The 20,730-nt window shown below is 50.7% G+C and overlaps 7 protein-coding genes across 7 annotated transcripts; 4 read left to right on the top strand and 3 right to left on the bottom strand.

Annotated features, from left to right (window-relative positions):
- Positions 1–35: 35 nt before the first annotated feature.
- Positions 36–2,863, bottom strand: BU24DRAFT_418909 (uncharacterized protein). Its single transcript, XM_033527082.1, has 2 exons — positions 577–2,863; positions 36–526 (listed from the first exon to the last, which is right to left on the bottom strand). The coding sequence occupies exons 1-2, from the start codon at positions 2,605–2,607 to the stop codon at positions 401–403; spliced, it is 2,157 nt and encodes a 718-aa protein (XP_033387654.1). The 5' UTR covers positions 2,608–2,863; the 3' UTR covers positions 36–400.
- Positions 2,864–3,320: 457 nt separating this feature from the next.
- On the top strand, positions 3,321–5,037 carry BU24DRAFT_117098 (uncharacterized protein). The gene has a single exon (XM_033520859.1). It carries the CDS (start codon positions 3,505–3,507, stop codon positions 4,783–4,785), a length of 1,281 nt encoding a protein of 426 aa, XP_033387655.1. The 5' UTR covers positions 3,321–3,504; the 3' UTR covers positions 4,786–5,037.
- Positions 5,038–5,116: 79 nt separating this feature from the next.
- Positions 5,117–6,664, bottom strand: BU24DRAFT_418911 (uncharacterized protein). Its single transcript, XM_033527084.1, has one exon. It carries the CDS (start codon positions 6,541–6,543, stop codon positions 5,290–5,292), a length of 1,254 nt encoding a protein of 417 aa, XP_033387656.1. The 5' UTR covers positions 6,544–6,664; the 3' UTR covers positions 5,117–5,289.
- A 497-nt stretch (positions 6,665–7,161) lies between these two features.
- BU24DRAFT_418912 (Vps36-domain-containing protein) lies at positions 7,162–9,197 on the bottom strand. The gene is made up of 3 exons (XM_033527085.1): positions 9,027–9,197; positions 8,835–8,970; positions 7,162–8,785 (listed from the first exon to the last, which is right to left on the bottom strand). The coding sequence occupies exons 1-3, from the start codon at positions 9,125–9,127 to the stop codon at positions 7,229–7,231; spliced, it is 1,794 nt and encodes a 597-aa protein (XP_033387657.1). The 5' UTR covers positions 9,128–9,197; the 3' UTR covers positions 7,162–7,228.
- Positions 9,198–9,619: 422 nt separating this feature from the next.
- BU24DRAFT_342232 (uncharacterized protein) lies at positions 9,620–11,060 on the top strand (the record flags this gene model as incomplete). Its single annotated transcript, XM_033523309.1, has 2 exons — positions 9,620–10,785; positions 10,838–11,060. 2 exons carry the CDS (start codon positions 9,620–9,622, stop codon positions 11,058–11,060), a joined length of 1,389 nt encoding a protein of 462 aa, XP_033387658.1.
- Positions 11,061–12,243: 1,183 nt separating this feature from the next.
- On the top strand, positions 12,244–13,149 carry BU24DRAFT_418914 (uncharacterized protein). Its single transcript, XM_033527086.1, has one exon. The coding sequence runs from the start codon at positions 12,438–12,440 to the stop codon at positions 12,663–12,665; it is 228 nt and encodes a 75-aa protein (XP_033387659.1). The 5' UTR covers positions 12,244–12,437; the 3' UTR covers positions 12,666–13,149.
- Positions 13,150–16,237: 3,088 nt separating this feature from the next.
- Positions 16,238–18,589, top strand: BU24DRAFT_117150 (uncharacterized protein). The gene is made up of 3 exons (XM_033520861.1): positions 16,238–16,420; positions 16,605–17,384; positions 17,444–18,589. The coding sequence occupies exons 1-3, from the start codon at positions 16,340–16,342 to the stop codon at positions 18,392–18,394; spliced, it is 1,812 nt and encodes a 603-aa protein (XP_033387660.1). The 5' UTR covers positions 16,238–16,339; the 3' UTR covers positions 18,395–18,589.
- The last annotated feature ends 2,141 nt before the right edge of the window (positions 18,590–20,730 follow it).

Consider the following 20,730-nt stretch of genomic DNA (forward strand, 5'->3'; position numbering starts at 1 on the left):
CCCCTTGTAAAAACCCCCGAAATAAAGTCAATCAAGGAATCAATCCGTCAAGTAGCCCAATATATTTATTACTTCGAGATCGGGGGTGGATAGAGGGCACCCCCCAGAACACCAACGCCAAACGCTGCAAATGGCAATCAATCATAACTAAAAAAAAAGAAACCAAAAATGAAAGGTGTCGCCCTCTTGGATATCTTCCGAAAATGCTGCCTCATGAGCCAAGATTATTGAAAAAGAAAGTCGTTAATTTGAGTTCCAATTTGGTGAGAACTTCGTAACGAGTCGTACTTGTCAGAACTTTTGGTGAGATCGAACAGAGTAAAGTGTATGCGTCTGTTTTTGAGGACCTTCGCTAGAAGGTCTTGTGGTGAGTAACTCTGCTATAGATAGCAAGTGGATACTACGCAACAGTGTTGGGATTGGCCATATCGCTGACATCGGTAGTAGATTGTGAAGATTCGGCCTCCTTCTCGTTGACGCCTTGGCCTCTGCAAAGGGGGCAAGAATTACGTCCGGTAGTGAGCCACTGCGATCGAAGTTAGTACAGAACATGTTTCGGAACATGGGAAGCCCTACCTGATCGATGCATTCCCTGTGGAAGAAATGTCCGCACTTGATCAGCCTCCTCGCTTCTTCCTCCGCCTCAAAATCACACAAGCACACTTGACAGCGTGCATTCGGCTCCAATGCGAGCGTGTCAGATTCATCGACTGCTGTCGCGACGAGCTGTCCCGCAAATGCCCGGATCGTAAAGAGACCTCCGGCATTAGCTACATCTTCTTCACTAGCAACTGGCGGCTTGACGGGGCCCAAAAGCGATGACAAGAGCATCATATCCTCATATGTAGGAGAATCGGTAAATAGACTCGGCGTTGTAAGAATGGGGTGGTTCTCGGGGTAGCTCCCTCCAAGCACATAGATAATCCAACTCCTCGATCCTTCTCCGGGATTGTGGTCAGGCTCAACGACGCCGTTCCTGCGTGAAGAGCCCGATCCAAATCTTGGCGTGAAGTCGGACTCACTGTTGCGGCGCTGCCTAGGGAGACGTCTCTGTGATTCAGGCTCCTCGGCTGTCGGCTCAAGGTTGGATCCAGTGGCTCTACGGATGAAGCTACCGCGTCGTGAAGGCGCAGAAGATTGCACAGTGGGTGAAGGCGGCGATGTCGAGAAGGTGGGTGTGTTTGTACCTGACGAGACGGCAGACAGTCCTGAACTGGCTGGGGTAGAGGGTGGGGGGAGAGGACCGGATGGAGAGTCAGCGACGGTGGACCATGGTCGAGGGCGCTCCGGGGCGCGATATGATCTTTGGGCGTCGGTATTGGAAGGGAAAGGATTCAGGCCGCCCATAGAGGCACGTCGTCTGTGACTGAACCTCTGTTGTGGTTGTGGAAGCATGCCGTCTACTGTGTGGTCTCCAGGAGATGTCAGGGGGGTCGGAAAACTGGAGAGAGCATCCAGGAACGGTGGGATGTTGTCGTCTTGTGCGTTCCCAACGTTCGGATTTATCGAGCGTATGCCAACGATGATGATCGGTATCATTCTACCATTTTCCTCCTCACCATCTTGATTGTCCGATGCCGTGCCTCCATCTCCTCTGCTGCCTGATCTGCTTGCGGAACTTCGATTTCCTGCGCTTGACCCAAACCTGAACATTCTGAAGAAATTCAGAGGGGCAGGCGAACCACCTGGACCTTCGCCTCCATCCTCTTGATTCCCGTTCTGTCGCAGCGCCGAGGCAATCCTCCCATTCTGTAAGGCTTGTAGGAAGCTGTCGAATGTACCATCCTCGCCATCGTCCGTGACACTCCGGGCTTCCGAGACTGCTCTGTGATCATCCCCCATCAATGATACCGCGGTAGCAGCTGCCGCCGCAGATAGTAACCTCGATAGCAATACGGCCTGATCCTCCTCCCGTCTTGCCGGAGATCTCCGTCGGCGAAGCGAGCTGAGGCTTCGGATGCCCCTGTCAGAACGACTGAGGGATGATAGCATAGACGAAGCCCGTCCGTCACGTCGCACTGAGCTCACGCGCCGTGGTGTTCGAGAGATAGACTGGTTGCTCGACACACGATCTAGTGTGTTGTCATCGAAACCGAGATCCAGCTCAGGCACTTGTAAATGGGATAGATATGATTCGGGTTCTGCATCGGAACTCGGGTTCTGTTGGGGTGCGTAGTTGGAGGACGGGGCGAGTAATGAGGGCGAAGAGGCATAGGCCGAGTCAGTATCTTGCGATCTGCTCGATAACCGGCGATGTAGGTAGGTTGGTATTGAGGTGAATGAGGTGAGGGAGTTGCGAGCCCTGGACATGCGGAGGCGATGACGGCGAGTGGCACTACTTCCAGCCGTATCAGACTCAGAGGGACCGGCGACTGAGTCTTCATGGTGAGTTGCGAGAAGGTTGGTAAAGCGTGAGAAACTTTGCGAGAGAGGCCGTGGACGTGTCGTGGAACTCTGAGGTAGCGGCGATGGCGGAGGTGGATCCCTTTCGCTGGCGTTTAGATGGTCATGGTCGGTCGGAAGGTTCGATGAAGGGGCCCACGATACAGGACGCAGTCTACTGCGAATGCGAGCATCTGGTGATGCTCTTGAGTTGGACTGGCCCATGGCAAGAGGCCCTCCAGCTCACTTCGAAGGGGCGTAAGGGAAGAATAGCTGTGAAAGGTAGTCAAGGCGGAGAAGGCGGTGGTTGATGGCGGCGGCGGCGGCGGTAGTATGATGTCGTGGACTAAGGAATGAGTTGATGAGGAGAAGAGTAAAGAAGGTAAGGAAATGAAGGAGCGTGGTAGATAGGATAGGGTGAGGGCTGAGGGTAGAGTAGGGGTAGGTTGTTGTTGTCGATGCGGCGGAGGCGGTAGTAGATAGTAGGTAGAAGGTAGTAGGTAGTTAGTAGGTGGTGATGTCGATAGTGGATCTGTATAGCCAGTCAGTCTAAGTCAGTCAAAGAGTCGCGCCGCGCCGAGAGTCAAGCAAGCAAACCGCACGCACGCACACGGCAAGTACACTAACATCGCATGGTAACGTGACTCCTTCCTATTCATCCTTCCAACCTGCACTATACCGTACTATAACCTACTTACCTTCCATATACTACCGAATCAACTACTTAATCACCTACGAGTATCAACCTAAGTAATAACTTCCAACCCGTCCGATCTATTCGCCTCTAGCCGGTCCTGTTTTCAACCAACCAGAACGCAAATCCCATCCTTCAAACCCTTCTTCTCAAACATCACACAATCTCACAGATCCATATCGAAAAAGAAGACGTAACATCGCCTTGTCAACGTCTTTTTCAGCTGCTACCGGAGCCGCACAACATCTCGCATATCCGACATCCATGAAGCCTGTCAGTGTGGCCGTATATGATTGATCGATCGACTGATTGATTGACTCCATCTATCAAGCGAGCCGTACAGAGTTGCTCAGCTCAGCTGCCCAGCTCCCCAAGCTGACCGGCTCGCCCAATCCAATTTCAAAAACCCATTCAACACAAAATTTATCATGCAGTACTTCGCTGGCTCGCTGAGGCCCAGCCAGCAAACCACTCATTCGTTGCGCGCACACCAATACAAGCGGTCACGGAAGCGGAAACGCAACGAGGATGCTGACGAGAGTCCAATCAACTCCGATGACGAGGCGGCAGATCCACTAACCTCTTCAAATTTGCTTCCTTTTGTTTCATCCAATTCTGCACAAACAGCCCAACTACGCATCGCTGGACTAACACCCAAGCATGATGCTGCTTTGAACGTGCCGCCTAGGCCGTTCCCACACGCTCCTAGTCAAGCACAACGTCCGACCTTCAATGCGACCAAAATCCAGCAGGAGCTGGCAGACCTAGATCCTCCGTTATTTGCTGCCCATGCCATCTCGAAGAGTCGCCCCGTGGACCGGGCCAATGCCGTGCCCGAGCTGCGGCAAACACATCTCAATGTGCTGGTCACTCTTATGCACCGCTGTTTGCTCCAAGGAGACTATCAGCGAGCGGGTAGAGCATGGGGCATGATCTTGCGTACTCAGGTTGCTGGTGCACCAATTGATCCGCGAGTTGGTGGCCGCTGGGGTCTTGGGGCAGAAATATTACTCCGCCGAGTTGCACGAAATCAATACACGCTCGCCGGCCAGACTGAAGAAGAAGACATCTATACAGATGAGGGCTTTGAACTCGCCAGAGAGTACTATGAGCGTTTAATTGTTCAATATCCCACACGAAAGCAATATCGTAATGCTATTGATGCACGAACATTTTACCCGGCCATGTTCTCGCTTTGGATATATGAAGTCTGCGAGAAAAGCAAGCGCGCGCGAAATCAACATGCACTAATTGACCCAGCGTCTCCGTCTTTTACTACCCTCAACGATGGCTTCGAACATGATTCCGCTATAGAATCGGACATTCGCACGGAAGAAATGCGACATGCAAGACAGATAGAGGAGCGACTGGATCGTGTTATTGTGTCACCGCCCTTCGACAAGCATCCTGACCTGCTACAGCTGAGGGGTATGATAAGTCTCTGGATAGGAGACCTGGTGTTGGGCGAGACCGCCACATCTCCCAGCGGAGATTGGGATCCAGACTCCTCTACTGATGATACATACATCAATTATGAGGCAAGGCAAGAACGACGAAACCGATATACCCACAGTTTGAGGGAGTTCAATCGAGCTCTTGATTATCTCAAACGTGCTCAGGAGCACGGCAAACATCTTCCCGAAAGTGTTGCCAGCACGAAAGACAAGATCGACTATTTGATGAAGAAGCTTGAAGTGCTGGATCACTAACAACGCTTAAAGCGAAGGATATTCCTCTCGGGGCCCTGGCTGTGGTGCAAACCGCCCATCATGCATCCATTCCATATATTGGACCTCTTGTGTCCAGTTCCTCGACTTAGGGGCTTTCCATGGAAAGGCATCACATCAAATGCCATCATTTGCAAGCTTATCCCTGGCTGCATGCACTCAAGCTCCAACTTCAATAAACAAAAAGTTTGATTTCGACGTTTCTACTAGCAACAGGACTCACGCATCAGTGGGCCACACGTATATCTTGCATAAAGGTCATTGGGTACACGGAGGTGATGTGATCACGAAAACGGGTGGAGTTCTACGTAAAGTTATACATTTATCCTCTTTCTAGTGTGTGTAGTACGTACTAAATTTGTACAAAATAAGGATAGTAGTAAGGAACGAAGATATCAAGGCTGGATTCGCTCTGAAAGAAACCCAAGGGCGGTGAAATATTATACAAAGAGTCTGCCATCGAGATGAAAAGGTTCATTGGGTGAGCTAAAGCTTATTCAAGCTTCCTATTGACGAAAAGATGCTAAAAGAAGAGCACATGAAAGAGACAACCGCAAGAAAGAAAGTGAAAACGGTCCGTTCCCAGAGCCACGATCTTGTACCGAGCACAAATACGGCAATCTGCCAATTGTATTGCCATAAGAAACAAAGACCCGGCCAACTGGTATGATATACATACATGAGCTGTTCAAGCATCGTTATAGGCACCAAAATAGACTCCCAATGCGACCACCTCCTGGCGTCGCTAATTTTATTGTCGATATGGAACCGTGACATCCTTCTGGAGATGACGTGTTCCCACATGTCTTTCAGTTTTGCTGATTGTTGATACGGTTCATGCTGCATGAACGCTACCCACCTGTCAACTGTTTTTTCGGCATACTTATTAGGGAACGAAAACCATTCCGTATGCATTTTCTCGCAAACGCTGCAATAGAATGGTCGACGGTGAACACCAAGGTCGCGATGAATCAGATGTTCAGTCTTGATTCGATTCATACATGCTTGCGAGACATGCATGAGCTTCAGCTCCATACCACATTCCCGGACAATATCTCCCTTGCGGCGAGAGACGTTATCCGATGACCCGATCTTGATGCGTTTCCCGTGGACCATGTCACGAAAAATATAGATATGCCCCTTGGAGTTGTTCGTGGTGAATTGTTTTCGTAGGAACGATTGCAATTCATCATGCACTTCCCGTGCAGTTTCAGGGATTTTGATTTCTTTGGCCTGCTTGACCTCAGGAATCGGTGTGGTCTTCGTGGTCGATGGATCCGGGTCGTCTCCACGAGGCGGAACCCGTTGTCTTGGGCTCCCACTGCTGCCTACATCGGAAAGTCTTGATTTCGTTCGTTTATGTACGCGATTGTTGCCTTCGGGATTCGATGCTCGTCTGCCTGTCGACTTCGCTCCAGATGCCTGGCCTCGGCTTCTCTTGTCGATGTCTTTCCATTCCAAATGTCTGCGAATCTCTTGGATATCGAGCACCGCGCTCTCGCTGTTTGCCTCGGCAAGATGCGGTCGCTGAAGATTCAAGCGATTATAGGTTGAGACAGTGTAGTCCTTTGGCGAATTATCACACGATTTTGCTTGCCGTAGGGTAGGTGCGGTCTTTGGGGTCTGAGGAAGTGAGGTTGTATGTCCAAATGTCCCATCAATGCCAGATAGACTATCGGATGGTGAGAAAAGCCCAGGAAGGGTTCGTGACGGTGTCGATGCCATCGCAGTAGAGGCCATCTATTCTGTCTGTGGAGGGAAACTATGAGAAAAGGACTTGATATCAAGTCAAATGAATCCTATCAAAAAGCGCAACAGCCTCGTCCTCAAGTACCCTCTCTTCGCACCCGTGCACATCGTCAGTTCGTCATAAAATGACCTGAGGAACTGCGGCTTTCGATGCTGGCTGTGCTGGTAGCTCGCGCTGTGCCGCATGCACCTCGAGCATGGGTTTCCGCAACGCTCATTTGTGGGATTCGCAATGGTGCAACAAATACGAACGGTTCGGCACGCGCCCAGCCACAGGGACGAAACACGACGAGGGGAACGCTGCAGAGCTAGGTAGTTACAATGGTTTGGCATGAACGCCATGAGAACGAGGGCGGGTGTTGTTTATAGAAAAGACTGCATTTTGCATGATTTTGGGAGACGGAAACAGAGGTTGTTCCGAACAAAGTTAGGGGATGAGATATCGATCATTCAGCGATTATCAAAACACTATGACATGAATGACTACGGGACAGTCCGATGTCGATATCGAAGTATATGTGTGGAGCTTGCTTTGGTGAGACATGCGTGGTAATTGATCACCATATTGCAAACAGTCCAAAGTACGAGATAGGTAAGTACCGTTGACTATGATAGTTGTGTTATTGATATCGTGTATATTTCTCATGAATCTATTTACTTTCGGTGATTGACTTTCTTAAGGCTGTGCAGGATCGTTGATGATCCAGTTCTCCCAGAACCTCAACCCATCCAGTCCTTGTTCACGACACAAGGCACCACTCTCCTCGGCCATTTCCAGCTCCTCGTTAGCTACGCCAACGCTCCAACCGAATCTCTCGGCTGTTTCCTGCGCTGTTACACCTCTTCCGTAGACTGTCACGTCCCACGTATACTCGGAGCTAGAAGATGGAGCATGTAGCTCCCGCAGCCATGCGAGGAGGCTGGCAACTGTTTTCTCGTCCGTCCTGTCGCGACCCTGGACAACAAGCAATCCGCTCTTAAATCGTCGAAGGCGAATAGGCAACTTTAGTTTATCCCACATTTGTGCTGCCTTTTCGAAATCTGCAGGACTGACGAGCTCTACTCCCCCTCTTGATCGGTTGAAGACGGCCCAGAGGTCGACTAATGTCATGATGCCTCCCTCTTTGCGCAGGATCCCACGTGTATCGTCTGTAAGATATTCTGCCAGATTTCTTGAGAGCTCGGATACATAAAGGGATTCCGAGCCAGAACCGAGCATGTCTTTGGTAGTGACCAGACCGAGCGCAGATGCTGATTGCGATGCGATGACGTTTGCCTCAGAACTACCGTTTGGACCAAGATTCGTCTGAGAGGCGAACTGCTCCGCTAACGCGATGACCTCTTTGGCAGACGTCATCAGTGCCTCCAGATCCTCGAAAGCAGTCCCGATCACTGCCTCGTTATTCTTCCTCTGTTCGAGCCCGCGGCGCTCAAGGCCTGCAATACCAACCACCCTTTTGCGATCAGGATCGTCCGGCGTCTGATTTCCGGTCGAAGAGTACCCATCATCAAATGCACCAGATGATGGACGAGGCTTTGGAATTGGTGGAGCACTCTGGAGAAGCCACTTCCGCTGAACGAGAGCATTCTTAAGGCGCTCGAAGAAGATCTTTTCTCCCCCACCTCGAAATGACAGTTTGACGCACTCAAATATTCGGTCTTGAGCTGGTGAGGGGGGTAATGATGGACCAGGGGATTCTGATCGTTCGATCCCTTTTGCCATATCGAGCCTTTTGTCGGTCATGGTGTGTAGGGATGCCCCGCATATCTCACAAACGTTGAGCGAAGCATGGTTTTGGAACGTGCATCGTGGGCATGAAATGTTGCCTTGTCCTGTTGTTCCAACTTGAGCGCTGCTTCCTGCAGTAGCTGCCGTGGCGTAATCAGGTGGGGGGCCGCCATGGGGCTGTCTATTGCTCATAGCCGTTATCGCTGCCTTCACAACATGTACCAGTGGGGGGGTGATGCCACATGCTAGACATGGCGGCAGTGGTGTTCGAGCATTTGCTGTTGCAGGGTCGAAGTTGGAGGGTACTGGGTTCGAAAATGAGCATATAGGACACACCCAAGTTGCACTGGGTGAGGGTGCCGGCGCCGGCGCCGGTGAAGGAGCCAGTGAACGCTGCGGACTTGCTCGCTCGGGGGGGTTCGAGGCAATCGATGTGCCGTGACTTAATTGCTTCAAAGGTTTTGGGAAGAGCGTGATCTTAGCTGAAGACTTGAGAAAGCCAGCCTAATTCCAAGTTTAGATGCAATTGTAGCAGTGACCGGCGCAAACATACATAGAAATCTGGTCGCTCAACATCCTTGAGGTAGATTGCTACCGAGTTCTTTCTCGGCTCGTTATTATCGACATAGCAGACTCGATGCGACGTCAAATAGGCCTGGCCATTCTGATATTGGGGAATCTTGAATTTGCTGTACAGACTTAGCAACACAGTTCCAGATAGATCTATAGAAGATCGTCCGCATACCCCTCATACAGACCCACTGCGTCTTGCACAAACAGAAGGGTCTCCTCCGGCAGGAGGGACGGGCGCAAGGCGGTAGTGAGGTCGAGCTGGTGCAGAAACATTCAGTACATTGGCTGCAAAGGGAGCTTGCATCCTACCGCTGGTGCATGTAATTCAAGGGCAGCAGTCGTGGCACATACCTTTCGAAGCTCGCAGGCACGGCGGCGGCGTCATTTCTTGACCTTAAAGGGCTAGCGTCTTGGCGCGTCCACAGACCGCTGTCTTTCGCCTCACTCGACTTTGACTTCACCTTTTCTCCCTCTCCACCTTCTACACTTACACTACACACCACCAGAGATCACGGCCTCGAGCGACAACATTCTAAGAGTAAGACTAACCCCCCGTTGCTTTGACTGCCTCTCTGCTATCCCCCTCCCCGCCATCTTCTTTTGCGCGTCCCTCCTTTCACCATGTCTCCGACGTGGGCCGCCGTGGCCGCGCAACAGCCCGCCTACAACGCCGTGCCTGCACGCACAACTCTTGCACGACCTCCTCCTCCTCCCGTAAGAAGCCTTTCTTCGATGACCGTAGAATCGTCTTCATCTAATCAGACTATGCAGGCGCCGACTGCTTCAAAGGCTGCGCCAGCGAAAATGATCTGGCCTCCAGAGTTAAAAACCTATGTGCAGCGTGCTCTCGCTGAAGAGTTCCAAGTCCGCGGAGTCACGACAATCGAGGTGAATGAGCAGTTGAAGAAGACCATCGGCTACTTCGCCGAGCGAGCCATGCTCTTCGAGTTGGATTGGGATAACTACCCACTGCCCCAGGACATTATCGTTGCGGAACGCGCAAAGCTTGCAGAACAGGCTGCTGCCAACGCGGCATTTACTAACAACTCATCCTCGCCAACTTCCACAAAGCGCAAGGCACACGACACAGTAGAGTCACAATCGCCGACAAAGACATCAACCCCTCCGTGGCAGAAGACTAACCTCGCGGATCGTGTCACTTTCGGCAATGGACAAAAAGAAAAGCGACCTAAGCAAGACGATGCTACTTCCAGTAAGTCAGACCTGGAAAAGCGCAGGAAGCGTTTCCAACTTGGTACCTCTGGCAAGACGAAGACGACTACTCCCCCGTGGAACACGCAAAACGGCCCTGACTCCGATCTCTCCTCCGGACCCGTTGTTGGCACGAACCAAAATCTCGAGAAGAGTTACTTCCGCTTGACAGCGCCGCCCAAAGCAGAGACCGTACGCCCACAGCCTGTCTTGGAACGAACGCTTGACATGCTTCGCAAGAAATGGAAAGGTGAAGAGAAAAATTACAATTACATCTGTAACCAGTTCAAGTCGTTGCGCCAAGATTTGACTGTTCAGCATATCAAGAATTCCTTCACCGTCAAGGTATACGAAATGCACGCTCGAATCGCATTGGAAAAGGGGGACTTGGGTGAGTATAATCAATGTCAGACGCAATTGCGCGTTCTGTACATGCAAAAGTTGGGCGGACATCCTGCCGAATTCCTGGCGTACAGGATCCTCTACTTTGTATACACATGCAACAAGGCCGACATGAACGACTTATTGGCCGAACTAACAAACGCAGACAAGAACCAAGATGCAGTACGACACGCCCTTGATGTGCGCTCCGCGCTTGCTCTTGGCAACTATCACAAATTCTTCAGACTTTACCTCGAAGCCCCAAACATGGGCGCTTACCTGATGGACATGTTCATCGTGCGTGAGCGCCTTGCAGCTCTCGCTAATATTTCCAGAGCGTACGTTCAATCCCATAATCCCGATTAGTATGTGTTTGCTAATGAGAAACAGTTACATGTCCATTGCACTTCGCTTTCTCACGGATGAGCTGGGTTTCGAGAATGACCGCGAGTGCTGCGCATTCCTCGAGGCTCACAATGCCCAAAACATGATCGAAGAGAAAGTTAACGACAACGGCACCCAGCTTCGCGTGAACTTCAAGGGTGCGGCACCTCACTTTGAGGCCCTCCGTGCTGCAGCATTTTCGAAAGTAGACATTAAAGGTCAGATATGACCGGCCCATCTCGACCTCACGACAGCACCTTAATCTTCTTCGCCCTTGATACCCAATTCACGAATGTCCATTATATTGTCACAAAAATTGTTTTGCACACTGCACTGCGCCCACTTTCTCTCGTCCCTCAGCAGTTTTTCGCGACCCTGGATTTCCTTAAAACGCCGGCTTCCTAGTGTCGCTATGGTTCGTTTCCTCGATGTCAACCGGTCGGAAGCGGGGGACCCGCTTCATGCGATGACGCGCGGAAACTTCTAATCCATCTCTCTCATACGTTTTCTGTTTCGGAATGGTCTTTTCGGTCACAATCACGATTGAAGTGGCGCTAACCTACCATGTTTATTACGTCACTGCTCTATATTCGGACACACAAGATGGATGGGAATTGTAAAATAAAGTTTCTACAACAGCGTACGAACCGTCCTGGCGGGTCTGGTCCGCCCTCGAGGGCTAAGGATCAATGTCGATTTGCGTCGCTTCGGCTCTTGGACACCAACTCTCTACGGAGCAGTCTTGAATCCTCGACCCCAGAGCGGCTCGAAACGTATCCGCTTTTGAACCGCCGGCAGCATTGACAGATTTCTACACGACGTCGAGGCAAGTATTCTATCCGTGAAGTGCCTGGCCAGGCACCGTACAGCGCATATCGAGCGATATTCCCTGCACGTGGCCCATCCCAGGACCTTTAGGCATACACGTCGATGAACAAGAAAGAAATGTAGTTCCGGGTGGTGGACATAGGGCGTTTGCGGTTTTCGATTGCGGGCGGCGGGCATGGCTGCGATGATGACCTTTCACTTTCTTCTTTACCCTCTTACTCTAATCTTTTGGCGCCGCTGGTGGAGGATTCCTTCATACTTTGTGAGGGCGTTTGGGTGGGAGGCCAATAAGCACTGGAGAAGGGAGTTTTCACATCTGATTGGAAGAAATGTCAATTAGCACTGGCAGCCCTTGGGCGGCAATAATACCTAAGCTAGTGAATACAATTGGCTCATGCTTGTTCAATTCAGCTTCCACAATGTGGCACGCGTTGTTTATTCGATTATGTTGTGTCGCTGAACACTTGATTATGTTTATTGATAGCTGATGTATTGTGTGATCGCAGTTAATGGGCTGGCTACTCGCAGTTCAGGTGCGTGGTGTGCGGTTAGTAGCGGTTAGTGGGCGGTTGGCAGGCAGCAAAGGAGGTTCATATCAAACAGACGATAACTTATTGCATGTAACGAACTATCCATCACCCTACTGCAGCCAAAGTTAAAGCGAACGAGCTGGCGACCGTTAGGAGGCCCTGGGGACCAGTCTACCCTATTACCCTTCCTTACCTCCCCTACAGCACTAGTAAACTTACTACTGCTCGTCGGAGGGAGGGAGGTAGAGATGGCTGACGGGAGAGGATCACATCCCCTGTCGCTTTTGAAGAGAAAAGAAAAAAAGTCGATTACTCTACTCTACACCAAATCCGCAACGGGGGGAAGGGGAGAGGAGATGCCGAGGTGGAATATCCGGCAGGAATCCTATGCCCCCCTCCTATGTATGCTATGGTATGGTATGGGGGGTGTGGTGGTCTGGATTGGTAGGGCAGAAAGGAAGAAGGGAGCTAGCTAGCGAGCATTTTGGGCGGGTAGGTTGTCTAGTTGGGAGCATATCTACTTGCCTTGCCTTAGGGAGGTGTACTTAGGGGAGGTACCTACCTATGTAGCTCTAGCTATGTTGTAAAGTATGGGTGAGGGAGTGAGGTAATTAATTGTTGTAGCAGGCATTGGTGTTGGTGTAGTGTAGTTATTGTTCGGTGGGCATGTGCGCGTGTGTAGAGGAGAGGTACGGAGTACTGTGTAGTGTATGTGATGTGTTGATGGTATGGACAGGAGGTCGTAGGGTACTCTGGTGGGTTGAGTGAGTACCTGTATGTACGGGTGCTCTGTCTGACTTTCTGAGGGTGCTCGGAGGAGGTAACAACATGGCGGCGTGTTATTAAACGCCGTGCGTATGTACCCTTCATGTAGGTACGGTACGGTACGGGTACGTACTGTACATGTACGTCCGTTGCCACGCTATGCAGGGAGTCAAGTCCCTCGTAATTCGTAACTAGGAACATAGGAAGGGAGGGAGGGAAAGGAAGGGGAGGGGATGGAAGGGTACTCGTAGGATAGGGCCGAAACACCACGGATGTAATGGAAGAAGGAAAAAGAAAAAAGCCAGGGAAGAGCACGGAAGGGGGTACGGGAAGGTGGGTAAGACAAGGGAAAAAAGAGAAAAGATTGAGAATAATGATCTGATTCTCTGTTGGAAGTTGGGGCAAGAAGGGGAGGTGATTGGGTGGACGATGGTGAGGGCATGAATGTTCAAGCATTTGGAAGCAAGTCCCGCACGGCGGGCAGTAGTAGCGTGTGCCTTTGAAGGGTATTACCTATTGTAGGAGCCCAAAGAACGGCTTCGAGACCATTTGGACTGGGGGTGGAGGAGGGATCGTTGCTCTGCTGGGCGGGGAGGATTGTGATGATGAGTGACTACGATGGTGATGATGCTGCTGATGATGATGGTGGTGGTGATGGTGTTTTAGATCTCCCAGCCCAGCATAGGAGTAGCATGCCATGCATGCCTCCTTCGGTGCCGTGGTGACGGGTACTCGTACAGCCCAGTACAACAGTCGTACTACAGCCATCATCCACTATCCAGTCCAGTGTAATATCTGTCATTCCTTGTTCCGTTCTGGACAAAGTATGACGAAGACTGGCCTGTCCTGGACTCCTGGCCATGGAAGAAGTAGCTTCCGTCATGATTATCCTCCCGTGAGCATTTACAAACGGCACAGCATGGCGTGGCAAGACAATGGTAAGGCAAGGTATGGCATAGATTGACATGGCTCTCTTGTGGCTATGCTATGCGTCTCTTTCATTCTCGATTAGTCGTCTTGTGGAGGAATCGTGTTCATTCCGAAGTCATTATCTACATGGTAGTACATCCAGTGACTGCAACTATCTACTCCATATATTGATATCCATGAGGATGTCTATGGTATGACGTGAGTATGTACGGAGTACTGTGCATGTCCACTACATCATATTACAGATAGTTCTATGTTGGAACTGGTTGTCTTTATTGACATTGTCTCACACGTGCATCTATATATATATATATATATATGTGTGTGTGTGTATGTACAGGTACAAACATACAGGACTACATCTATATATGTTCATCCATCCGTTGGTTGTATATCTGTCGTCATCATCCATCTATCCAGATAGACAATTACTAGACACCTAGGTACGGAGTAGTTAGTCGTAGATATATCCGTTTGTGTCTCGTGTCCAAGAGACACAAAGAAGAGGCCACCATCCATCCCGTCATCCATCATCCATATTGTCTTGTCTTGCCTTGCCTTGCCTCGCCTTGTCTCTTTTTGTGTATTTCTTTTCTTGTCCTGTCCTGTCCACCCACACGGTAAACTCGGTCCTACACCATCCACCCTTCCATTTCTTCCATGCTTCCACACCGTCGCAGCCACAGCCACACACGCGCGGACTTTTGCTCTCTAAGGTTTACGCCTACCCACAATAATTCCTCTTTCTTCCAAGGGCTCTCTCATCTTTCTCCAGGGGTGGGAGCCTGCGAGGGTTTGGTCCCACCGTCACACCCTCGTTCGTTGGCCCAGACTCTCTCTCGCTCTTCTCAGGCCCTGGCGCTGCTCCGTTTTGCGCTTTTCGTTGGGCTGCATGTATTGTCACTGTACCCTACCTAGGCCCTACGAGGTACCTGTATGTACCCGTAGGGAGACGAATACTACTCGTACAACCACCCACGAGTATATCCCAAACAGAGCAGATCATAGCAGAGTACAAGTACAGTACATAGAGTACATACATGCAATAGCAGTATCATCGTAGTTACTTGTTAGTACTCCGTATAGTGTAGTGTAGTGTAGTGTAGCAGTAGTAACTTAGTATTGTGCGAGTATTAGTATCATTACTATCATCATCTACTTGTACCTACCTAACCTTATGGTCTTTCCATCGTCCTCCTCCTCCTCCTTCCTTTACAACTTCCTCCTCCACCTTTTGGCCCAAACCGAACCCCGGCGTTTGCGCCCTTAGCACTTACTTCTCTTACCTTTTCTTCTATTCTGTTCTGTTCACTTCACTTCACTTCACTTCACTACCCTTCACTTTTCCGCTTCACTTCACTTCACTTTCTCACTTCACCACCTCCTTCGTCACTGTTACACTTCACACGCACACGCACCCACACTTCTCGACTTCGCTGTCGCCGTCGCTGTCACTGCCACTGCCACGACCACGACTACAATACGTACAGTACGTTCGCTGGCAAAATAGATCAAACCGGCCAGCCAACCAGTCGACTATCCCCCTCTACTGTCGCCTGTCGCCTCCCCCACTCCTAAAACAACCTCTTCTACTCCGTACTTTCTCTCGTCTTCCTCCCTTCCTCACACCTCACCACTCTCGAGATCGATCGACTTCTCCAGTCTCCACCGATTGCACAACCCTTTTTTCTTTTTGCTTCCGCAAAGATACCATACCTATTATAATAGTCAAACGCCATAAGTCTATAACCCAACACTACTCGCTGCTGGGCACGTCAACAACAATTTCCCAATCTCCACTAGATCATCTGCACTACAAGTACAGGCTCCACAGCTACTACTACTTCGTACCAACGGGCTGGCCACACTCTCCTCCTATCGGTACATACCACCAAACAAATTCCAATTCCACTACCACTACGTGCTACGGGGGGGTGTTACCTACTAAACAGCGACCGACTATTATTGCTGAGACTTTTTCGCTGTTCGCGCGAGCACAATCCCTCCTTCTTCCCACGAGGGCTTCATCTCATTTCATTTCCACCCTGTCGTGTCTGTCCCGTACGGCGTGGTGACTGTGCGCACGCCAATCTGCCGGTTTCCACCCTGGCTGCCCGCACATCTCTTTCGCAATCAAACCCAGGAGCTCGCCTTCCTCGTCACGACTCACGACTGTCTCTGCCTCTGTCTCTGCCTCTTGTCTCTGTTCCTGTGCCTGTCTGCCGCTTGTCGCAGCATCTCCGACTACCATCGCTTCCCGTCTTGTATATCCCCCATAGCAGGACAGCAGTCAATCAGCAAACACAACAAACGCTCGTTTCAACTCCGCATCTCGACAAAGACGGACCAACATGAAGGTACGCCACCACCCGTTGCCACCATTGTCGCGCCATCTTCCGCACCGAGTCAAGTTGATCTCCCCCCATGCTAACATTTCTCCCAGTTCCGTAGATCTATGAAGAATGAGAAGGATAACCGGCCGCATCACATCTCCATCCCCCCAAAGGACGCAATAGCCATCGTGCCTCCCAAGAAGGTCAGTTCAGTTATTCCAACTACCCATACATACGCACACACATCTATCCCGCCCCCAATACAAGGCTGCCGCACTCGTCATCAACACTGTTATTGTGCGCAGCCTCCCTTTCCCTCGCGCGTCCACATGTCCGTCCGTCGCGCGCGACTGTTATCGCTGACCGACGTTCGCTTCTCCTATCTAGGTCATTAAGGCACTCTACGATTACCAACACTCCGACGCCGACCCGTCCTCAGGCTACCTTAGTTTCTCGCAGGGTGATTTCCTCCACGTCGTCGGGCGAGAAAACGACACCGACTGGTACGAGGCGTGTAATCCATTGCACGGCACGAGGGGTCTTGTGCCTGTGACATACTTCGAGCCGGTGGGAAAGACAGTCCGAGACAGCGGTGACTCCACGAAATCCGTCACTCCAAGCCAACCGAGCGCAACGGCCACGCACGACTCGGGCTACGCAGAGCAATCAATAACTAGCCCGAACAACGCAAACGACAACAAGTTTCCCATGCGGATATCAAAGGTTCTGGGCAAGGGCGCAGGCTCAGGCGCCATGGTGTACGGGATTGTCATGTATGACTTCAAGGCAGAACGCCCGGACGAGCTCGAGGCAAAGGAAGGAGAGGCCATAATAGTGATCGCACAATCCAACCCCGAATGGTTCGTCGCAAAGCCCATCACTCGACTTGGTGGCCCCGGTCTGATACCCGTATCCTTCATTGAGATAAGAGATATGACCACGGGAGCAGCTGTGCCCGACGCACACGACGCTGTGCGAAGGGCAGGCGTGCCCAAGGTCGAGGAGTGGAAGAAAATGGCGGCCGACTACAAGAATGGCAGTATACCACTGGGCAAGCTCGAGACCAACTCGCAGCAGACGTTACAGCAGGGCATGGAGCGTATGAGCCTAAGCTCCAAGAGTGGTGCGGGCGGTTATCCCAATGGTGGATTTGCGCAAGGGAATGCGGTGAGTTTTGCCTAATCAGATATTTTCCCTTCACTGCTGACCGGGGTTTTTCTTTGCAGCCTGTCTCTCATTCGCGAAACACATCCCAATACCAGAGCCCACAGTTCCGGGCCTCAGACTCGAATCTGCTGGCACCAATCAAAGCGCAAGTACCCCGCTACTGCTTCGCAGACGATATCTTTTGGTTTATTATCGAATGTCAAATGGAGGATGGTCGCCATTGGGAGCTGCAGCGTTTGTACCAGGATTTTTACGATCTGCAGATTCAGTTGATCGCGACATACCCCGTGGAGGCTGGCACAAGCGGCGCAGGCGAGCGGACGCTGCCATTCATGCCTGGACCGGTCACCTACGTTACGGACAATATCTCCAACGGACGACGGGCCAACCTAGACGAGTACATAAAAAATTTGTTGAAGCTTGGCTCGCACATCACCCACGGCAGCCTTGTCAAGAGCTTTTTCTCGCCGAGGCAGGGCGACTACGAGATCGACCCAGAAGTCATCGCAGCGGAAGAGTACCGCATGTCGCAAACTTCTGGACAGTCTTCCAATCCATCACAGGGCGCCTCGAGACAATCCTCTGCCGACCAGCTCCAACAGGCCACCACTCCCCAAACTCCGTACTCGACAGGATCGAACTTCCCAGGGCACCAGCGCGGACAGTCGCAATCGTACGGTGGACTCAGCGCGCCAGCGCACCAGCACTCGGCCATCTCTTCCACATCGACTAGCACGGGTCTTGGATCTGCGCTTAAGATCAAGGTGTGGTTTGAAGATGACAACTGCGTGGTGATTCGGATGCCGATTAGCCTGAAGTTCCAGGACCTGTACAACAAGCTGGTGGAGCGCCGAGCGCTGGAGAAGCCCGACGACAGGAACGAGGAACTCATGGTCGAGTACCGAGACGAAATTGAGGGGAAGTACTATCCCATCGAGAACGACGAAGACCTCGCGATTGCCGTCGAGAGGAACCCCAAATTGACTCTCACGGTGACGACGGCACGATGAGGGCATTTTGTCTGGTGACGCACTTTGTCACACCGACCCATCCTTTTTCTGCACTTCTTTTGCGGTAATCATGGCGGTGCGATCATTCTGGCACATTCATGACTGATGAGGATTGATTCGTGCGAACAAATTTTCAAGTTCATCTTCTTCTCTTTTATTTTCAATCTTACTGGGTTCAAACATTGTTGGCGAGTGGAGAGGGGTAATGGTATCTTAGGCCCATTTGGCCGCGAGTGGATGCCTCACCTGATATCATCATCTATTTGCAAGCTTTTTTGGATATGTTTGGATTGGCACTTGCACCGGCGTTACAAAATGGGGGGCGAAAGAAGGAGATTGGATTGACTGCAAGGCGTTCGATTGGAGCATATTGGCGAATGGTTCTTGTCCATGTTTTTGTTTCCCTTTATTCCCCTGGATTGCGATTCAAGGTCTGTTTCAATTCTTCTATTGCTGTCCTTTGCTCTACAAGTTATTCATCGGGAACTTCATGGTGGGAAAGGGGCCGCTGGACTCACAGAGGATGGGGACTATGGGAGGTTGGACGGCCGGATGGGATGGATGGACGGGTGGTATACTGCTGGCGATTGCCATGATGTTATTACAGGACACCCAGTGCATTGGTTTGGGAGTCAGGTTGGTAGGCACCGGATCCATTGCACGTCAAGTGTATGTATGCAGATGCATGCATGTACACAGTACCCAGTACACACTACACAGTATACACGGTATATGTCTTGACGACCCAGGCTGGTGTTAGATTGGTTGGTTCTTCGGGGGATCTGTTGCAGCAAGTGGATGATTGCAACAAAGCCCTCACGAAGGAGCAAAGAGAGAAAGAGAAAAGAGAGAGAGAGCAAAATACTTTTTTCTTTTATGGTCATATCATGGTAGATGGCACATTGTCAACACAGAGACTTCATTGTCGTCCCCCCTCCTCCATTTTCATATTTTATTTATTTATTCATTTACATGACGGGATCACTCATACTTGCCCTATTTCTACATGTTGTGCATGATATCGCTCTTGTGTGCCGATCGGTGTTCTTCAATAAGTACTTGTACCGCATAGAGGGGGGTTCATGGAGGACAGGTTAGCTTAAGCGGAGTTGTAAAGCTTGCGGATGAGCTATGCGGAACATGCTGGTCGGAAGCCGTTCGGTAGTGCCTGTTTGCTATTGTTCGTATGTCATTTCTCCGAGTTACTGGTTTTCTCAAGTAATTATTGACTGTATTCTCGTTGTAGTACAGTCATATATAATATACTCCTACGTATCTAGCATAATAGCTTCTAGGCTAGGTAGCGGTACTTAACCTTAGCCAGGTCATGGCTATCATCGGACCCTGTCCCACCTCCTCCGACCATCGGAGTTTACGACTCACCACCATCCACAACTTACGAGAACAGTACTCCGTAGTGTGGAAAGTCAATAACAATACAAACTTCAAAGTACTCCCTAATTAGAGAAAAAAGCTAAGACCGTCAGTAGCCATCATCCCCATTCCCCAGATCTCGCAATTGAACCGCCTCGTCTCAGGCGTCTAGGATGACCTCGTGGCTTGCAGCTGTTTGCTTTTCCATTACGGCATATTCTGGCGCAAGTTGCCTGGAACTGTTACGTGCTATGCTTTAGTAGGCAGCTTTTGTGGTCCACAAGGGGGGGGGGGTGTCGATTATGGGGTTTAAGAATGGTGGGGAAGTTTGTTTTGTGTTTTGTTTCTTTTTGCTCCGTGAGAAACCGGGAGAACTAGGGAGAGACTAGGGAAGGATTTACACGGGCTAAATATGAGTTTATACTTTGTAGTTGGTTTGTACGAGTAACTTGATAGTTGGTTGGTGATGATGAGGGATGAGGTATATTGTGAACGCGCCTTACATCTTGTTCCCCTGATTGGACGATAAAGCTACCCAATGCAGTTTAGCGCCACGAGATTGTGCGGAAGTCGCTGAACATTTCGTCAGCCGCCGTTGCGAAACAGAAAACAGAAATCGGAATCCCCAAATTCCCCAATTCCCCATTCTTCCCATTCTCTCTCTAATCCTACCCGTCCCTTTTCCTTTCCCTTTAGCTGGGGTCAGTCATCGTCGGCCTGATCCGATTAAATCCCTCAGGCGATTCAGCATACTACTCCGTACATACAAATATAAATACAATCCATCGTTCCTCCTCCTGCCCTACCCCGGATCATATACCACCGAGCATCATCTATCTTTAGCTTTCCCTTTTTCTCGGATCAGGTCCCGTTGACCGCCTGTCGTTAAATCGACCCATAATTTTACAATTCCGACGTCTCCAATCTTTTGACCTTACCTTCAACCCAGGCTTAGGAACAGT

The sequence above is a fragment of the Aaosphaeria arxii genome (assembly GCF_010015735.1).
Source record: "Aaosphaeria arxii CBS 175.79 unplaced genomic scaffold BU24scaffold_2, whole genome shotgun sequence".
In the NCBI taxonomy this organism is placed as follows: domain Eukaryota; kingdom Fungi; phylum Ascomycota; class Dothideomycetes; order Pleosporales; genus Aaosphaeria; species Aaosphaeria arxii.

Coding starts and splice junctions, on each gene's coding strand:
- BU24DRAFT_418909 (XM_033527082.1), bottom strand. CDS start 2,607: ATGGGCCAGTCCAACTCAAGAGCATCACCAGATGCTCGCATTCGCAGT. Junction 527..576: donor ACAGGGAATGCATCGATCAG/GTAGGGCTTCCC, acceptor CTTCGATCGCAG/TGGCTCACTACCGGACGTAA.
- BU24DRAFT_117098 (XM_033520859.1), top strand. CDS start 3,505: ATGCAGTACTTCGCTGGCTCGCTGAGGCCCAGCCAGCAAACCACTCAT.
- BU24DRAFT_418911 (XM_033527084.1), bottom strand. CDS start 6,543: ATGGCCTCTACTGCGATGGCATCGACACCGTCACGAACCCTTCCTGGG.
- BU24DRAFT_418912 (XM_033527085.1), bottom strand. CDS start 9,127: ATGTTTCTGCACCAGCTCGACCTCACTACCGCCTTGCGCCCGTCCCTC. Junction 8,971..9,026: donor GCAGTGGGTCTGTATGAGGG/GTATGCGGACGA, acceptor AAGTCTGTACAG/CAAATTCAAGATTCCCCAAT. Junction 8,786..8,834: donor TTGAGCGACCAGATTTCTAT/GTATGTTTGCGC, acceptor ACTTGGAATTAG/GCTGGCTTTCTCAAGTCTTC.
- BU24DRAFT_418914 (XM_033527086.1), top strand. CDS start 12,438: ATGGCTGACGGGAGAGGATCACATCCCCTGTCGCTTTTGAAGAGAAAA.
- BU24DRAFT_117150 (XM_033520861.1), top strand. CDS start 16,340: ATGAAGAATGAGAAGGATAACCGGCCGCATCACATCTCCATCCCCCCA. Junction 16,421..16,604: donor CCATCGTGCCTCCCAAGAAG/GTCAGTTCAGTT, acceptor TCTCCTATCTAG/GTCATTAAGGCACTCTACGA. Junction 17,385..17,443: donor GATTTGCGCAAGGGAATGCG/GTGAGTTTTGCC, acceptor TTTTCTTTGCAG/CCTGTCTCTCATTCGCGAAA.